Source organism: Myxocyprinus asiaticus, chromosome 40, assembly GCF_019703515.2.
Source record: "Myxocyprinus asiaticus isolate MX2 ecotype Aquarium Trade chromosome 40, UBuf_Myxa_2, whole genome shotgun sequence".
Lineage (NCBI taxonomy): Eukaryota > Metazoa > Chordata > Actinopteri > Cypriniformes > Catostomidae > Myxocyprinus > Myxocyprinus asiaticus.
This window is the reverse complement of record NC_059383.1, coordinates 12282654-12299856: the sequence shown is the minus strand read 5'-3', so window position 1 is coordinate 12299856 and position 17203 is coordinate 12282654. Positions and strand designations below refer to the sequence as shown.

Here is a 17203-nt window from a genome sequence, read left to right as displayed (position 1 = left end):
TTTCGTGCAGGAAGTCATGGCAGGCCAAGTTTGGTTTTCAACTTATAATGCTCCTGGATTTAATGAATTCATAGATTTCCATTAACATATCATTACTACCGCCACCCAAACCCCTCCAAGGTCCACCCTGCAGTCTGTTTTGCATGTAAGGACATTAGACACTTAATGCCTGAATAAATCTTAATCAAACCATGGATACAACAGCACAAGATCCTAAATTATTAATGGAATTTGGTATATGTGCAAGGGCAGGGCTCTCCACGTGTCTTGGCACCACATTTGCCTTGTTTAGAGGTATGTTTATTCTGTTAATTTTCCTTCTCAATGAAAATAATGGGGTTGTAAGATGTGCCCTCTGATCTAAGATATTGTGCTCTCTGCTGTTACTCAGTAAGCAAAAAAATAAATAAATAAATAAAATAAAAAAATTCCACTGTTTCCTGAACAATTCCTGATTTCGCCCATGTAAATAATGAGAATGTTTTACATAAAACGGAGGCATGTTTTCACTATAAGTATGGCAATGGCTTTAATACAGCACAGTGCTATTTCAGCACTGATTATACCTGGTTAAACTGGATTGTGGTGGTTTGTAAATAAGACACAGTTTTTTGTGCTGAAAAAAATTTACTCAGTTAGTTAAATCCTTAAATAATGAACGGGATTTATAATATGTGCCAGGGCAGGGCATTACTAATTATATTTGCCTTAGTTTTAGAGCCAGGCATGTTTATTTTGTTATTATGCATATATTTCTTTCTCAGGGTTCAAAGTGAAAATAGTGTGTATAACCTCTTTTCAGACTAACCAGTGTATGACATACACTACTTCGAAAAGTGATTCTACTTCAGAGACTTCATGCGTAAAGAAAATATACAATGAGTGTTTTATTTATTTTTATTTTTATTTTTATTTTTTTATCGTTCCTCATAATACAGATTTAGAGTGGGCAAGAAGGCTGTAGTAAAAACCTCTAATGTGAACCAGATGCCCGTAACACACTAATTTACAGGCGTGCAGGGAATTCCACAGGACTATAATAATCCTAAATATTCATTAAGAAGATTTTGGTGTGTGAATCAACAATGGGAATTGCAATGTAGTACACCCCATGGATTTTGGCAGATTTTAATTCATATGTGTAAATGGCCAACATGTCCTGTCAGATACCGCTACCAATTTCATATCATTCACACATAAAAATGTTATGAAACTTCACAGTTCTCCATGAATGGAATCATTAACAGTAATTTCTTCCCAAAACATTAATGCAGAACTTAATGTTTAGTCATGCGGAACATGGCTAAAATGAGATTCAACACTGCTAATTACATTTCCATGTCTTTATGACATGTTTGAAGAAGTTATTTAAGAACTGTAGCATGGACAATGTCATTTGTACACAGATTCTGCTAACGGTAACAGTTTTCTGCCATCTCACCATTTGGGAAAGGACTCAAAGTTAGGGGACAGGATGCATTTTTAGTCATTTGCATTGACAGTGGCAGTGCAAGTTTGGAAAAAAAAAAAAAAAATAGATAGCTTTTCTGTAGTGAACCTCTTTTATTGATTAAATGGAAAAGCAGAGTTCACATGTTCCCTGACAATATTTCAACAACCAAGTTGATGGTGTGAATCAGAACTATGATAGTGATGCTGATTTACGAAATAAATAAATAAGTTACTTTTTCAGTGAATTGGTCATTTTCCAACCAAGAGATAGAACGTTAAATATGACTATTTGACAAGTTCCACTGAATATACAGTATATATTATATATTTACACACACACACACCATTTATTATCACATAGTTGTCTGGCTCCTTTTTAAATCATAATAATAACAGAAATCACCCAAATAGCTCTGATCAAAAGTTTACATACCCTTGAATGTTTGGCCTTGTTACAGACACACAAGGTGACACACACAGGTTTAAATGGCAATTAAAGTTTAATTTCCCACACCTGTGTCTTTTTAAATTGCAAATAGTGTCTGTGTATAAATAGTCAATGAGTTTGTTAGCTCTCACGTGGATGCACTGAGCAAGCTAGATACTGAGCCATGGGGAGCAGAAAAGAACTGTCAAAAGACCTGCGTAACAAGGTAATGGAACTTTATAAAGATGGAAAAGGATATAAAAAGATATCCAAAGCCTTGAAAATGCCAGTCAGTACTGTTCAATCACTTATTAAGAAGTGGACAATTCGGGGATCTCTTGATACCAAGCCAAGGTCAGGTAGACCAAGAAAGAGTTCAGCCACAACTGGCAGAAGAATTGTTCAGGATACAAAGAAAAACCCACATATAACCTCAGGAGAAATACAGGCTGCTCTGGAAAAAGATGGTGTGGTTGTTTCAAGGAGCACAATATGACGATACTTGAACAAAAATTAGCTGCATGGTCGAGTTGCCAGAAAGAAGCCTTTACTGCGCCAATGCCACAAAAAGGCCCAGATACAATATGCCCGACAACACCTTGACACGCCTCACAGCTTCTGACACACTGTAATTTGGAGCGACGAGACCAAAATAGAGCTTATTGGTCACAACCATAAGCGCTATGTTTGGAGAGGGGTCAACAAGGCCTATAGTGAAAAGAATACAATCCCCACTGTGAAGCATGGTGGTGGCTCACTGATGTTTTGGGGGTGTGTGAGCTCTAAAGGCATGGGGAATCTTGTGAAAATTGATGGCAAGATGAATGCAGCATGTTATCAGAAAATACTGGCAGACAATTTGCATTCTTCTGCATGAAAGCTGCGCATGAGATGCTCTTGGACTCCCCAGCACGACAATGACCCTAAGCACAAGGCCAAATGAACCCTACAGTGGTTACAGCAGAAAAAGGTGAAGGTTCTGGAGTGGCCATCACAGTTTCCTGACCTTAATATCGTCAAGCCACTCTGGGGAGATCTCAAACGTGCGGTTCATGCAAGACAACCAAAGACTTTGCATGACCTGGAGGCATTTTGCCAAGATGAATGGGCAGCTATATCACTTGCAAGAATTTGGGGCCTCATAGACAACTATTACAAAAGACTGCATGCTGTCATTGATGCTGAAGGGGGCAATACACAGTATTAAGAACTAAGGGTATGCAGACTTTTGAACAGGGGTCATTTCATTTTTTTCTTTGTTGGCATGTTTTGTTTTATGATTGTGCCATTCTGTTATAACCTACAGTTGAATATGAATCCCATAAGAAATAAAAGAAATGTGTTTTGCCTGCTCACTCATGTTTTCTTTAAGAATGGTACATATATTACCAATTCTCCAAGGGTATGGAAACTTTTGAGCACAACTGTATATATAAATATATATATATATGGCATGCATGATCTGGACTGACAGAAGATCAGCATATTCTCTAGAGCAAGAAGATTCCGCCCAGATCGGCCTATCTTGTGTGTGTTCGAGTGCATTTGAGCTGTTTGCTCTGGTAACAGAAAGTAGTACAGACTAAAGAGAGCATGGATCAATCCACTGATCAGCACTGCAAACATACAATTAGAAAACATTCAGAGGGACTCTCTCAACTAAAATTAAGCATAATCATAAATGTCATCCTTTGTAATCAAGGCAAGAATTTAAATTATACAATAGCTTCATTTGAACAAGGAAACTCTAAAAAGCCAATATGCAAAAAAGACAGAATGGACAGTTTTGTTAATTTATAACCAAATTACTTGTTTGGAATCAAACTGTCAGCCTCAAAGGGCTGACAATATGAAACTAGAAAATGAAAGTTCATCAAAGCAAAGATTGATGTTGCCATGACAAAGTCTTGTCTGAAAGCTTAAAATTTTTTTAAAAAGCAGTTGGTTGGTTGGTTGGATGGACAGCGTAAATAGAATAACATGTATTTTGTTTGCATAACAAAGAAAACATAGAATTCTCCTTTGAAAAGGGAAGAGGGAGTCGAGAAAAGGAGAAAATAAAGAAAAGGGAACAGCATTTGCCTATTTCCCCACCCTTTTGCAAAAGAGTCCATCTAAACGTAATATTTATCTTAGTGTCCTGCAAAGAAATTAGTGTGTATTAACAGTGGTCGTCCAGATGCAGAACTGACTTGTCTTGAAGGCGAGGGAGATGAGGAGGGGGTGGTGATGCCTAATCCAAAGTAGATGCTATTTCCTTTTCAGGCTCCTCTGACCCCTAGCTTGGGAGAAGAAAAAGTTTCCCCCTTCCTTCTCATTCTCCTTCTTTCCCTCTCCTTACACAATCTTACACGCATTAGAGGGTGTCTGCAACTACAGACGTTCTGCATTAAATGTCAAACTTGCAAGAAGAAACATCCTTCTCTCTGGACTTCATGAACCTCTACACAAAGATGGAATGAATAGTGACTGGACGCATTTGAAAGTACATGGATATGGCTCACACAGTGAAAACTCCACTCAGGAGGTCTTTTAGCGAGCATGTGAAGGATTCCACTAACAAGGCATGGGATATTTTTTGGAAGAGTGCTCGAGAGAAACGGCTCTCAGGTAAAGATCACGTTTGGCAGTTGATGTGTTTGTTGCTTGAGATGTGGTTTCTCTGTTGTGGCCAATGAACCATCTTGGTGGTCCACTGATGTTCTTGTTTCATGATTTTCCATAATTCTCTGTAAATTTTGCATAACTAAACTGAGATGAGATATGACAAGCCAGAAGTTTTTCTAATGAAACCAGGATTGCACCTTGGGAAATATCTAGTTTCAAGGCTTTATATCTTAAAGGAATATACCGGGTTCAGTACAAGTTAAGCTCAATTGATAATGTTGATTGCCACAAAGATAATTTAGACTCCATTGTTTTCTTTAAAAAAAAAAAAAAAAAAAAAACTGTTACAGTCACTTACAATGGAAGTGAACGGCGCCAGTCCATAAACGTTAACCACTACCTGTTTCAAAATTTTAGCCACAAGACATAAACATTGTGCGTGTTCACATGATTTTAGTGTGATAAAATCACTTACTAACCTTTTCTGTGTAAAGAAATATCAAATTTTACAACTTTGTTGCCATGACTTCGTAATTCTGTAAACCCTGTTCTCCTGATAAACAATGATTTAAACAACTTTACAGCTCAAATAATACACAAGTTTTAAAGAATTCATGTAAATGCTTTTATAAAATTAAAAGCTTCACATTTCTGCCTTTAAACCCTCTAAATATGGTCGCCATTCACTTTCATTGTAAGCCTCACTATAACCTCGATTTTTGTATTATTTATTTTTTTTTTTTTTAAAGAAAGAGGGAAAAGAATCAATTATTTTTTAATTTTTTTTATTTGTATTTATTTTTTTGGTAATCAACAATATGCACAAATGCTGTCGAATGAGCTTAATTTGTATTGAACTAGGATCATTCATTTAACTTCATTTAAAGAATGTTTAGACGTTATTACATAAACTTTACGTCAGTACAGTTTGTAGAAATACTTTGCCAAAGTCATCTGTGTCATCTATTAAGTTTTTCGTACTCTAAACTAGGGGTTCCTAAACTTTTTTGTCATCTGGATCCCTATAACCTAATGTGCTTGAAGTATCCATACAATAATATTTTTCCATTTTTTTGCATATTCACTTCTGAAATATTCCTCCTGTTATTTTTCTTATTACATTTTAATGAATCATTTTTATTTTTTTTAATTATTATATATTTTTATTTAATGTAATGAAACCATGAAATGGTTTGACAAGCCAGAAACTGTTTTATCCCAAAATGGAGCACTTGTATTAAAATGAATGTGAGAAATTGGAACACCCAATATGGTGAAAAGGAAGTCTCGCCTTACAGGTAAAAGTAGGCTACCAACCACCTTTTAGATCAGGACATCGCCTGTCAGGTAACTCAGGAACACGCATGCACATTTGCTGGACCAGCCTGAATAATTTTTTTTGTTTTTTTTTGTTTGCGTAATCTGAGCTAAAGCGGTACTATTTTCTTTTATCGTAATCTTAACCAAATGTTTTTGCAGATTTCGGACTTTCCTGATTCAAGCAGATAGGAGCTGTACTTTTATGATGCTTGTATCCATAGAAAATAGCTGCCTGGGAGTGTTTCAAAGATGGCCGCAGTGTGTACTAACTTGCCTTGAAAGAGACTTTGGACAAGCACATTTTACAGTCCTGTGTTGACATATTTCCCATTGAAACAGGACGTTTCGGCAGGACAAAGGTCTTAGCCTTTTTATTTTTAACAGCCAGTAGACTTTAGTAACATCACAGCCATGAAACATGATTAGAGGGAAGGACATTCTCATTCTAGCAAGCATTTGCTTGGCCAAATATCTATGTAGTGCAAGATGTGTCATCAATATTTTTGGTCTGTTTTTGCAGAAGAGATATATTGTAGATTTAAAATGTGTAGATCTGCTTAAGAAAATGTTGTCAATTTTTAGTAGTACTTTAACATATAGTTGAGCTTAAAGATAATAAACACATACAAAAAGTTTCAAAACTCATATTTGCTTTCAAGGGCTCTTTAATTCAGAATTGGCATTTTTAACACAATCTCAAAACCCCCCGCAGTTCCCTCACAAACCCCCAGGGACTTACGATAAGCCTGTTTGGGAAGCTCTACTCTAAACGTGCTTTTAGTGATGATTGGGCTTTCAAATACGATACATGGTATGAACTGACAACCAGGATGAAATGTAAGTGTTAAAAGTAAATGTAAGTATCAAAGTGTCAGCCAGAGTTTCACTTAACTCTAAGTGAAGTATGGTTAAAATAGCCCTGACGTGTTAACAAGGACCAGCTAATTGCTCGGATTTCCACATAACTGGCAGCCTCCGAGTCATCAAAGAGACCGCAGGAAATGGCCTTAAGTCAAAAAGAGGATTTCTCTGAAGACCAAATCTTCCTTGATAGTCTTTCCTGTCTCTGTCTCTACATATTTCACATTGGGGCCTCCTTCCGCTCATGTAGGGTGTGGATTTCTGCCTGTAATACATCACAACCCTGTCCTAATATTTACGCCCTGACTCAACTTGTCATAACTCTGTCCAAATACGGACGTATGCTCAGAGATGCATACAAAGACCTGTGTCCACCAGATGCGGTCTATAAACGCAAACTCCAAAGCGATGTTAATGCGAGGAAAGCTTTCTCAATGCCAATAAAAACAGATTGTTACAAAACATTTAATCACCCCAATTAAATGTGGCACAGTGCCAGGGACTCGCAATGGCCATGGCATTTCACATGACATCATGGCCAAGTAAAATATGGCATAGTGCTAGCGAAACGATGCTCTAGCTGCATCTGGAGTAAACATCTGGCCAAAAGCGATTTGGGCTTTTATCGATGTGGGCTGATGTGTGAGGTATTGCAAGATCTGGTTTATGTCAACGATGTGAGCGCATTTACAACAAAAATACAGATACTTAAAGGGATAGTTCACCCAATAATGAAAATTCTATCATCATTTACTCACCCACATCCTATTACAAACCTGTATGACTTTCTTTACAAACACTTTAATCACTTTTCCTTGTTTTCTATTGTATTACTTCACTCGTTTTTACCTGGTTTACACTGAACAGGTTGTCCCAACCATTTTAGTCTGGTCAGCTCTTATTTTACCCTTGCCAAAATCCATTACCTCATTGCAGGAACCAGAGCCACGTGTTACTGCGTGTGTCTGTCAGTGTGGTGTTTGCATGTGTGTGTATGTGAAGCTTCGCATGTGTGTGTGTGAGTAAGCGTGATGGAAGAACTGTGTAAAAGAATTTCTGAGCTCTATTATGATGCAGAGCATGCCTGTTAGCTCTAGAGATTATTGTAAGAAAGCCTCACCAGATGTTGCAATCTCAAAGAAAGAAGAAAGGGGAAAAAATACATAGAAAAGAAACATACACAGCTGGGAAAAAAAATGGGAGGAAATGGGGTCAGATTCCACATTTCTTGAGGCTTCAACAACAGCAAAGAGAATCTGTGAAAAAGCTATGATCTATTCTCAAATAGAAGTTCTTCACTTTGTATACTATATCCATGAATATTTTAGAATTTTGGTTTGCAGATTTTTTTTAGAGGAATTGTTTGAGTTTTAAAGATTTCATCAGGGAAATATACCTCCCTGAATCCCAGATATTAACATTTTGTCTCAATCTCAATAAAACAGCTTATTTTCACAGACCCTCGTTAAAACTTAATCTTAGAAAAAAATTTAAATAATATTAATTAATAATATTGATTTATAAGACCTTCTCCTGTCACCTCCTGAAAAGAGATTTGTTGCCATTTGGGTGAAGACTCAAAATTATTTAGTGCTGGGTGTATTCTGATTACAAAGTGATTCATTACCGTAATCTAATTACTTATAGTACAAAAAGTACTGTAATGCATTACATTTTAAATTATTGTAATCAGATTACAGTTAATGACTTTCAATTAAGTTACACCTATTTCTAAATCAATATTATTTAAGTAGAACACATGTAAAACATTCATTATGTTTATATGAATACCTGTTTGTGTTTCCGTGACAGCCGAAGGGCGTGCGCCCCCTATCATGTCACAGTAAGGGAGACAATCAACAATTAGGAAATTTATAAACATTATTTTGAATTCTCTGAGTGCAAAAACTTTATGTAAAAAGTGTTTTGAGAAAAAAATCGTTGCTGAGATCTGGTGTATCAAAATTTGTATTCCAGCTGCATACAACAGGTCTGTATTAAAGCAAAAGCTGAACAGATTTACACATGGACCTCTCCATTAAAAGGGCTCAAAGGTTAGGTGGGCATGAGGTGGGTGTTCACTCACTCTCATAACCATATATAATCAGGGTTCTCATTGCCGGCCAAGCTTATTTAAACCAGATGTATCTCAGATTTACTGCTAAGTCTTGCTCTTTTGTCCCATGTGACCAAAGGTTATATGCTGATTGGGCATCGAATGTGTTGGAATTTGTGCTGCTCCGGTCAATGGGAGTCTGTACGACTGTTAAATAAATTGTTAAAAAAACTGTGCACCTAAATATTTATTTTGCCTTTATGCAAGGGCGTAGATTTGGCTTGAACATCTGGGGGGTTGCAGCGTGAAGCATTTATATGTTTCCATTGATCATGGTGTAAATACTTTGGGGGGGGGGGGGGGGGGATGGGTTGTAATTGCTTGTTTTATTATCAACCATAAAATACAAATAAAATGTACTAAAATAATTATCTTTAGACACAATAATAATAAAAAAAAAAGTCTAGATCTGTCTTTGTCTAAACTGACTATGGACATTTAAAATAGATGTGTGAAATGTGTTTTTCCTAGTAATACATCCCAGGAACAGAAATATGCCTGTAATCCGAGAATCACCTTAATATGCATTCATAGAGTTGGGCGGTATGACCAAAATCTTAACTCACCAGTATGAGTAATTTTATATCACAGTAATGCGGAATTCACCGATCAACCACAACATTAAAATCAGCTGCCTAATATTGTGTAGGTCCCCCCCTGCCGCCAAAACAGTGCCAACCTGCATCATTCTGAGAAGATATTCTTCTCAACACAAATGTAAAGTGGGAAAGTATAAATCCATTCTATTCTATGAGAAAAAAATAGTTTTTCTCATTAGTCAGACTGTATTGCCTCAAGACCCTGACAAGCCATTTTTGCTATTTAAAATTTTGTGAAAACCAGACCAACGCTGGCGATCAGTTTCCTTCTTAGATCATTCAGTACTTTTAATACAGTAATGCTTATGAAACATTTGGGAATGTCCTCCTGCTTTGTTGGACTCATATATCATAGTTTACATGTAAATGGCTGCTTAGAGAATTGACCTCTGCAAATGTATCCTCCAAATGACTCTCAGGGCACTGTTAATGACTTATCTCTAATGCCCTTCATTTTCCTCCCCTTAAAGTATTTCCAAAAAATAATTACTCTTCAAGTTTCCTTCATTTTCACCCAGTTCAAAAAGATAATCTGGCATTATAGCCTAATCAAAAGTCTCTTCCCCTGAAGGAAGGATCCAGATCCTTCATTACCTTTGATGATGCGTAAAATTGTCATCTCTCAGTGCCTGGCACAGCCAAAGCAACTATTACTACTCCCCTGCAAGTTATTAAATCAATACTTCTCAGCTCCACTCAACTCCATTGAGCACATGTAAATGGACATCTTGAAAAAGTGTATTGCAACGTATTGCTAATAATCCTGCATATATGGGTAGTTGAAATGAAATACCTTTGGAAAGTTGAATGTCCTGCACTCCGAAATTGTCCAAAAGAACTGATTCACTTAAATGATTCGGTTTTCCCAGCACTACATGAGAGAGAGAGCATGGTTTAGGTGAGCACGTTTGATTACTCCCTCAGCTCCATTGCTGTGTTTGTAATACAGTGAGATAAATGTAGTGTTTTGTGACGCTATAGCGCTATTCTTTGGAAAATGTAGCTTGTTACTGGAAAAGCTAAACTGTTGTGAAAATAGCTGAGCTAATGTCATGCTACTGAAAAATTATATTAGTAGCATTGCTATTTTTAGTTAATCACTTCCCAAAACTGACTTGACGTCTACTGATATACATTGCAGTCATGACAACTCTCAGAAATATTAAGCATGTCAATGTAGGTATGACATTTTGATAGGATATTGGTCTTGGCAGAATAGATCTGCTAACGCTGCTGCTTGCTACTTCTAGAAAATACACAACATATGGAGTTAGCATGTGGACTTGCTGCTGCTGCACAATTATACAGAACACAAGACATGCTGCATCGATCATATATTACACACTGCTGCACAAATACACATTACAAACAATCCCCCAACAAAGCAGGGAAGGTGTACAAAACGCATAACACACAGTAAACACAAAATACAACCCCCCCCAACCAATCAGATGTATCGCCAAGACTGGTGTACTGCTGCTATTCCAAAGAGCCATGTGCATCGAGTGTATGCTAGCTAGGTGTGCCTATGGCCACTGGCAAATGGATTAATGCTAATGAACTAAATCTATGTGTGCCTCTGCCTGCTTAGCCGAACAGGTTAAACGACTAGTGACCTAACTCATAATGTGTACCTTAGCCAGGAAAACCTGGAGATTATTTAACTAGTGACTTAGGTTAGCTATGTGGGGATTTAAAGATGTATTTCTATAACCCCGTTTACACCTGGTATTAAGATGCGTTTCGGGTGATACGATCACATGTGATCAGCATTAAATACAGGTCTATATGGGGTCTTTATGATTAGATCACAAAAACCACTCACGAATGTGATCAAAACTGCATGTGACCACATCATATCTGAGGAACGCTAGTCCATCCTGTATGTGTCCTGGACAGCAGTGAAGCACCACCCCTCAACTGTCAATCAGCCGCTGAGCTACAACAATAGTTTAAACTTTGCCAGTTATGAGTGGCTTTAAAAGGAATAAAACATCCAATCGGAAAATTTGATAAAGTGGATACATACACGAGTACAAGAACTTCACAGATCTCCTTCAGTGTGTCTGATATCAACATGCAGGGATACAGATGACAAGCACACACATATAAAGCACCTTTAATACAGGTAATCCACAAAAATAATGGATAATTCTGCTCATAATGTTGCATTTGTGCTTAGATTATATTTCTGCTACATCTTTGAGAAACAGTGCCCCATTTTTGTTTTCCCTGCTTTCTTTGTCTTTTATGACTTTTTTGAAGTTTATTATCATGCAGCAGCAAAGTTTTTGATGTATTTCATCATGAATCCGAGACCCTTCCCACGAAATCCAAACACAAGTGGTCACAGGAGACGCATTTAGTGACCAGGTGTAAACAGCGATGTGTCTCACCTGACCACGTGTGATCGGATCACCCGAGATGCATCTTAATACGAGGTGTAAACTAGGTATATGTGTAACGGCCAAAATCAGACCTTACCATGCAAGCTGATAAAAGTAAAGCCCCAGCAAACCACCTGAACAAATAGCATTTTCAGAAAAAAACTCTCGCATCGTGCTGCAGAGAAACCAGCTTATCTGCAAAACTGAGCCATTTAAATGTTAGACGAAGAGAGAGATGCAAGTTGATTGGCTACCAGTTTACAAGTCAAAGGACCAATCAGCTTACACAATGCGAGCGACTGGCTTAACATGTCACATGTGAGCGAACCAATTGTCTAACAGATTACAAATCAAAGAACCTATCAGCTTGTGCCGCATAGAGTTACATGGCTGAACTTTGGTCATTTCTGTAAATATGAATGTCATGTAGAGGCATCACTTTTAAAGATGTTTAGAATAATAGAGAGGACTGTAAAAACGTAATTATTTTAAAGCAGACCCACGATTTTATGAGCTCATCCGACCATGTCAGCTGCTTCCCAAGAAGATAAACAATTAAAATAACAAGAGTTGGTTGGAATAAACAATGTTTCATTTTACATTAGCCACACTAGGGGTCAGTCAGATAGACTAGCTATGAAAGTTCTTGCAGGCTGGTCACCAAGAGATTGTTATATGTGTTCTGAAGTTAATTATTTTACATAGCAAAAAATGCAGGCTAAACCTCCTTGTAGTGTCTCCAATTTACAAAATCATATATCAAATCACTTTTTTTTTTTTATTGTCACACAACCATGTACACAAGTGCAACAGTGGGTGAAGGTCTTGGTTGCAGTTCCGAGCAACATAGCAGTCATGACAGTGATGAAACCTATACCAATTTACAATAAACATCAGATTTACACAACACAATTTACATATCTAATATACACATAATTACACACAACACAATGTACAAATAATAATATACAATGCACAGTATACAATAAAAATAGTATATATAGTATATATAAAATATACAATAGGTTGTATTGTACTGTATTGACATTCAGGCTGTCGGTTGATAGTCAGTTGCCAGTGTGTTGTTAAGAGAGAATATAATTTATGACAGTCCAGTGTGAGATAATAAGATTAATAAAGTGCAGTGCTGATGTATATTGATCGTGAGAGATCAAGAGTTCAAAAGCCCAGACAAAGGGCTCCGCTGCCATGTTTGTAAACAGCGGGTCGGCATTGAGGAATTTGAAGTCCGGTTTATGGTGTGCAATTGCAGATCCAATGTCCAAAAGTGTTTGTCTATCGTATACAATAAGGCAGACAACATCCAAGACAAAAAAACATAAGAATTTTAAACAAAACAAACAAAAAACTGCAATGTTGTGTCGGACCTCACAACGCAGCAGCCGTACTCGGCGCCATCTTGAGTAATCACGTTATATAACGTTATAAGACATGCAAGATACTGTATTTACCATTTTTTCCCTTAAAAAAACAAGAACAGCTGCTAAACCTTAACCTTGGTAACACCAGGGGCCTGTACCATGTAGCTCATTGAACAAACTTAGGGTTCCAGGATTGACTTAGAGTTGACAAAACCAAACGAATCCAATGATCGGTACCATGATGCTGCTCATCAAACTTCCCTGTCAACTCAGGCTTTGATCCTGAGTTTAAGATTAGTTCACGCACTCATGCACATGAATGAGTGACATTTGCAGCCAAGAGCCAATTGCTTGAAGCATGTTGAAAAAGAGTGCGATTCAGATTTGCTTCTCGCGAGAGAGTCGGCGGGATTTACCTCTCTTCTGAAGGCAGATGATTATGAAAATATTAAGAATTTCAGTACATTAAAACAGCACAACAAGGGATTGTTATAAAAATATGAAAAAATTAAAACATATTTACACTGCGCGAGATCACCATATAATCATGAAGAATTAAAACAACTGCACAGTTATGGAGAAATTAAAGACATTTACACAGCAAGAAACAGCGGCTGCTACAAGATTCAAGAGGACTGCTGGAAACAAATTCTGAATGTGATAAAAAATATAAAACAGCTGATATATTGATGTGTAAGTAAATTCATATAGGTCCACAACAAAAACACAGCCTTTTTCATTTTATTATATTTATAAATGTTATTTAAAATTTAAAAGCTTTTATATTCATTTAAATTGAAGGCTTAATATAATTTAATACTATTACAAATTAAAATAGGCTATTGAATTGTTGGGCCTCATGTGCTCAGATAGGAGACAAAGGCAGGCCTACATACAGTCAAAAAGCCTGACTGCGGCCTGTAGGAACACTCAAAGCCTGATAACACAAACAGCGCCAAAATCAAACAAAGGGAGTCCAAACTACAGATCCCATCAACCCTTACTCACTTTACACATAGGTGTGGAGTTCAAGGATCGAACTCTCAACTCCTATTGGATGAAACGCATGACAGAACACGTCCCTCAACCATAATGTCATCGAGAGTATAAAAGCCTGGAGATTCCTCCTAAGCTTTGCTACCAGTGACAGTATGCATCGCATCTAGCTGCAGCCCTGCTGCTCCCAGGTGTAGCCTTGTTGCCCAAGGAAGTAACGCATGTACCTGAACTTTGGCCATACAATCTCTATCTCGCTGGATGAGCCGAGATTTCTCCATGTTCCACCGAGCATGCTAACGGATCCGAAGGAGACCGCCGAGCAATCCGCATTTTACCCTTTTGCCTGCAGAAGTGAAAAAAGAAGATTTCTCTTCCTTCTTCAACCGAGTCAACTTCACTGATTTCTCTGCCAACCCACCGAGAATCAGCCACTGTACCGTATTCTACCCACGTCCTAACGCGACTCAAGTAAGAGGTCTGGGCAGAGATAGATTATTATAGTGTTTTATTCTTGTGTATCAAGGTTGTTGCTTGTACAGTTTACGGACCGCTGAGCTCATTGCAGCTAATAATACTCAAGGTATTAATGTAATTTCTGTTACCACGAATGAGATTTGCTGTGTTGTCGTCCAACCACATTGGGCTGTTTGTACATTTCCACCATCACAGGTGAGACAGGCACACTAAGTTTATCCATTAAAGAACCAATGATAGCGGTTGACGGATTACAGGCTGTTCACCATGTCTCTGAGTGATAAAACTAACAGTTGCCTTCTCTCCCACGATCACTAAAACTGGCTTCATGCCGTCACTCTGTACTCTCTCTCTCTCTCATACTAACCACACACACACGACCCCTCAAACAGATAACTTGGCGATAGAGCCTGGCTTTGTCCCTAAGTTATTGTGACATGCGTTAGAGGGGCAGATGCCATTAACCAGTCTCTCCGCCCACATTCGCGGTCACATTCTCTGGCCAGAAACCTCGCATGACGTACTCTCCACGAGAGCCACGCCCGCCATTTTGTGCCCTCCTTCTCTCCTTACCCACACTCGCACCCACACACACATACCCATTCACACACACACACACACACACACACACACACAGACCTACCCTCCTCTCATGTATTATAGGCTTATCTTTTGACATATTTAATCATGTTACTGTTTAGTTTGTAGTTGGAAGTCATAAGTCAAATCACGACTGCATTGTATTGATTATTAATTCATATTACTGCATCAATAAATTTGTTATACATTAAAGAGAAGTGTTTTGGTACTGTTCTGCATGCACCTGTGCCAAGGGCTAGCAGGGGATGTCAGTGCTTGGATTCAAACCTTCATTGTTTTCCTTTTGAATGTCGATGTTCTCCGGACGTCAACTTTCCTAAGAGAACAATCCTATACTGTGACTGCTAAACTGTCTGGTTATTAGTCCCTGATTCCAGGGTGGTGCCCCGGCAATATTAATCCTTATTCATATTCTATTGATTTTGATAATTGATAGTTATCTTTGATGATTGCTGATTTGAAGGATTAATAAGATAATGTTGATTCTAATCAATGTTCTGTTGATTTTAATGATTAATAATTATCTTTGATAATTGTTGAATTGAAGGATTAATAAGCTAATGTTGATTCTAATCAATGTTCTATTGATTTTAATAAGTAATAGATGTCTTTGATAATAATTAATATTCTATTGATTTTGATAATTGATAGTTGTCTTTGATGATTGTTGATTTGAAGGATTAATAAGCTAATGTTGATTCTAATGAATGTTCTGTTGATTTTAATAATTATCTTTGATAATTCAAGTCTCTGGACTTGTAGGTCATTCTCTCTCTCTCTCTCTCTCTCTCTCTCTCTCTCTCTCTCTCTCTCTCTCTCTCTCTCTCTCTCTCTCTGATGCTCTGGCGTGCCTTTTAAGTCTCCTTCCACCATCACTATAATGAGAGACAGGTGTTAGAGATAATTATGAGCCAGGTGACAAGCCTTACCACTCTCCCTCTCCCGCAGACTGACACGTGACCACACCCCCCATGCCACAAAGGCATATACATATGTCTTACACCCATAGCCTTAAATGGCAGGACACCGTCTGGGAGGAATCCAAGAGTGTAGATCCTTCCTTAGACTGTTAACCCTCAACAAACCAAGTCAACTATGCCATATATAGCTCGATTTCATCTGAAAGTGTAACACTTTGGCACTATCTAAACTTTCCTTTTTTTTGTTTGAGCCGACCGTCCAACCAGATACAGCATCATTGGCTTGGCTAATAATGTGAGTCTGTGGCGGGACTCTCTGTTTCTATAACCTATGGAAGTTTTTTTTTTAATCAGTTTGAAAACAGTGATTTAGTTTCTTTTTTTAATTATATTTATCAAACAAGCTACATGACCCCACATTCGAAGGCTTCAACATTCATTTTGATTTTATTTTATTTATTTATTTATTTCAGACAACACACTTCTACTGATTACTGAAATCAGAAACCCGGTCCCATGACAAGTCATAATAATACTGCGACAGGGCGAAATCATATGAAAAAGTATGACTTTTACTCCTATACAGGAAAATAAACTAGCAAACAATGTCATAAAATGTTAATTTAATCCTTAACCCAAACCTAACAATAAATTCTAACCTCTAACCATAAATTCTAACCATAAATACCCAAACCCTAAATGTAACCATGATTTTAATAGGAAAATCACTGTTGTGTACCATGGAAGAAAGTAATGATCAGGGTTTTGAAAGAGCTTTCTTCCGATTTTTCCAAAGTTTAACCCCTAACCTAAACTTAACCATTAACCCTTTATCCAAACACTAAACCTAAACAATTATTTTAACTGGAAAATAACTTTTGTGTAACACAGAAGAAAGAAAACATTGGGGTTTGGAATGAGATGCGGGGAGCACATTGCAGGATATTGACACACATCAGTCATTTGTATTGCATAAATAAATATGGAATGAGAAACCAAATGTGTTCACAGACATTTCTTTTCTTAAATAAAGTGTTTTATAGGAGGCAAGCTAACATT

At 37.4% G+C, this 17203-nt stretch overlaps 1 protein-coding gene across 1 annotated transcript in view; it reads left to right on the top strand.

The window, feature by feature from the left end:
- The first annotated feature begins 4059 nt into the window (after positions 1-4059).
- LOC127431043 (rho GTPase-activating protein 7-like) overlaps positions 4060-17203 on the top strand; it is a 93470-nt gene continuing 80326 nt past the window's right edge. Inside the window, exon 1 of the mRNA XM_051681259.1 lies at positions 4060-4489. Within this exon, the coding sequence (XP_051537219.1) occupies positions 4369-4489 (121 nt within the window). The 5' untranslated portion in view covers positions 4060-4368. The remainder of the gene's footprint in view (positions 4490-17203) is intronic.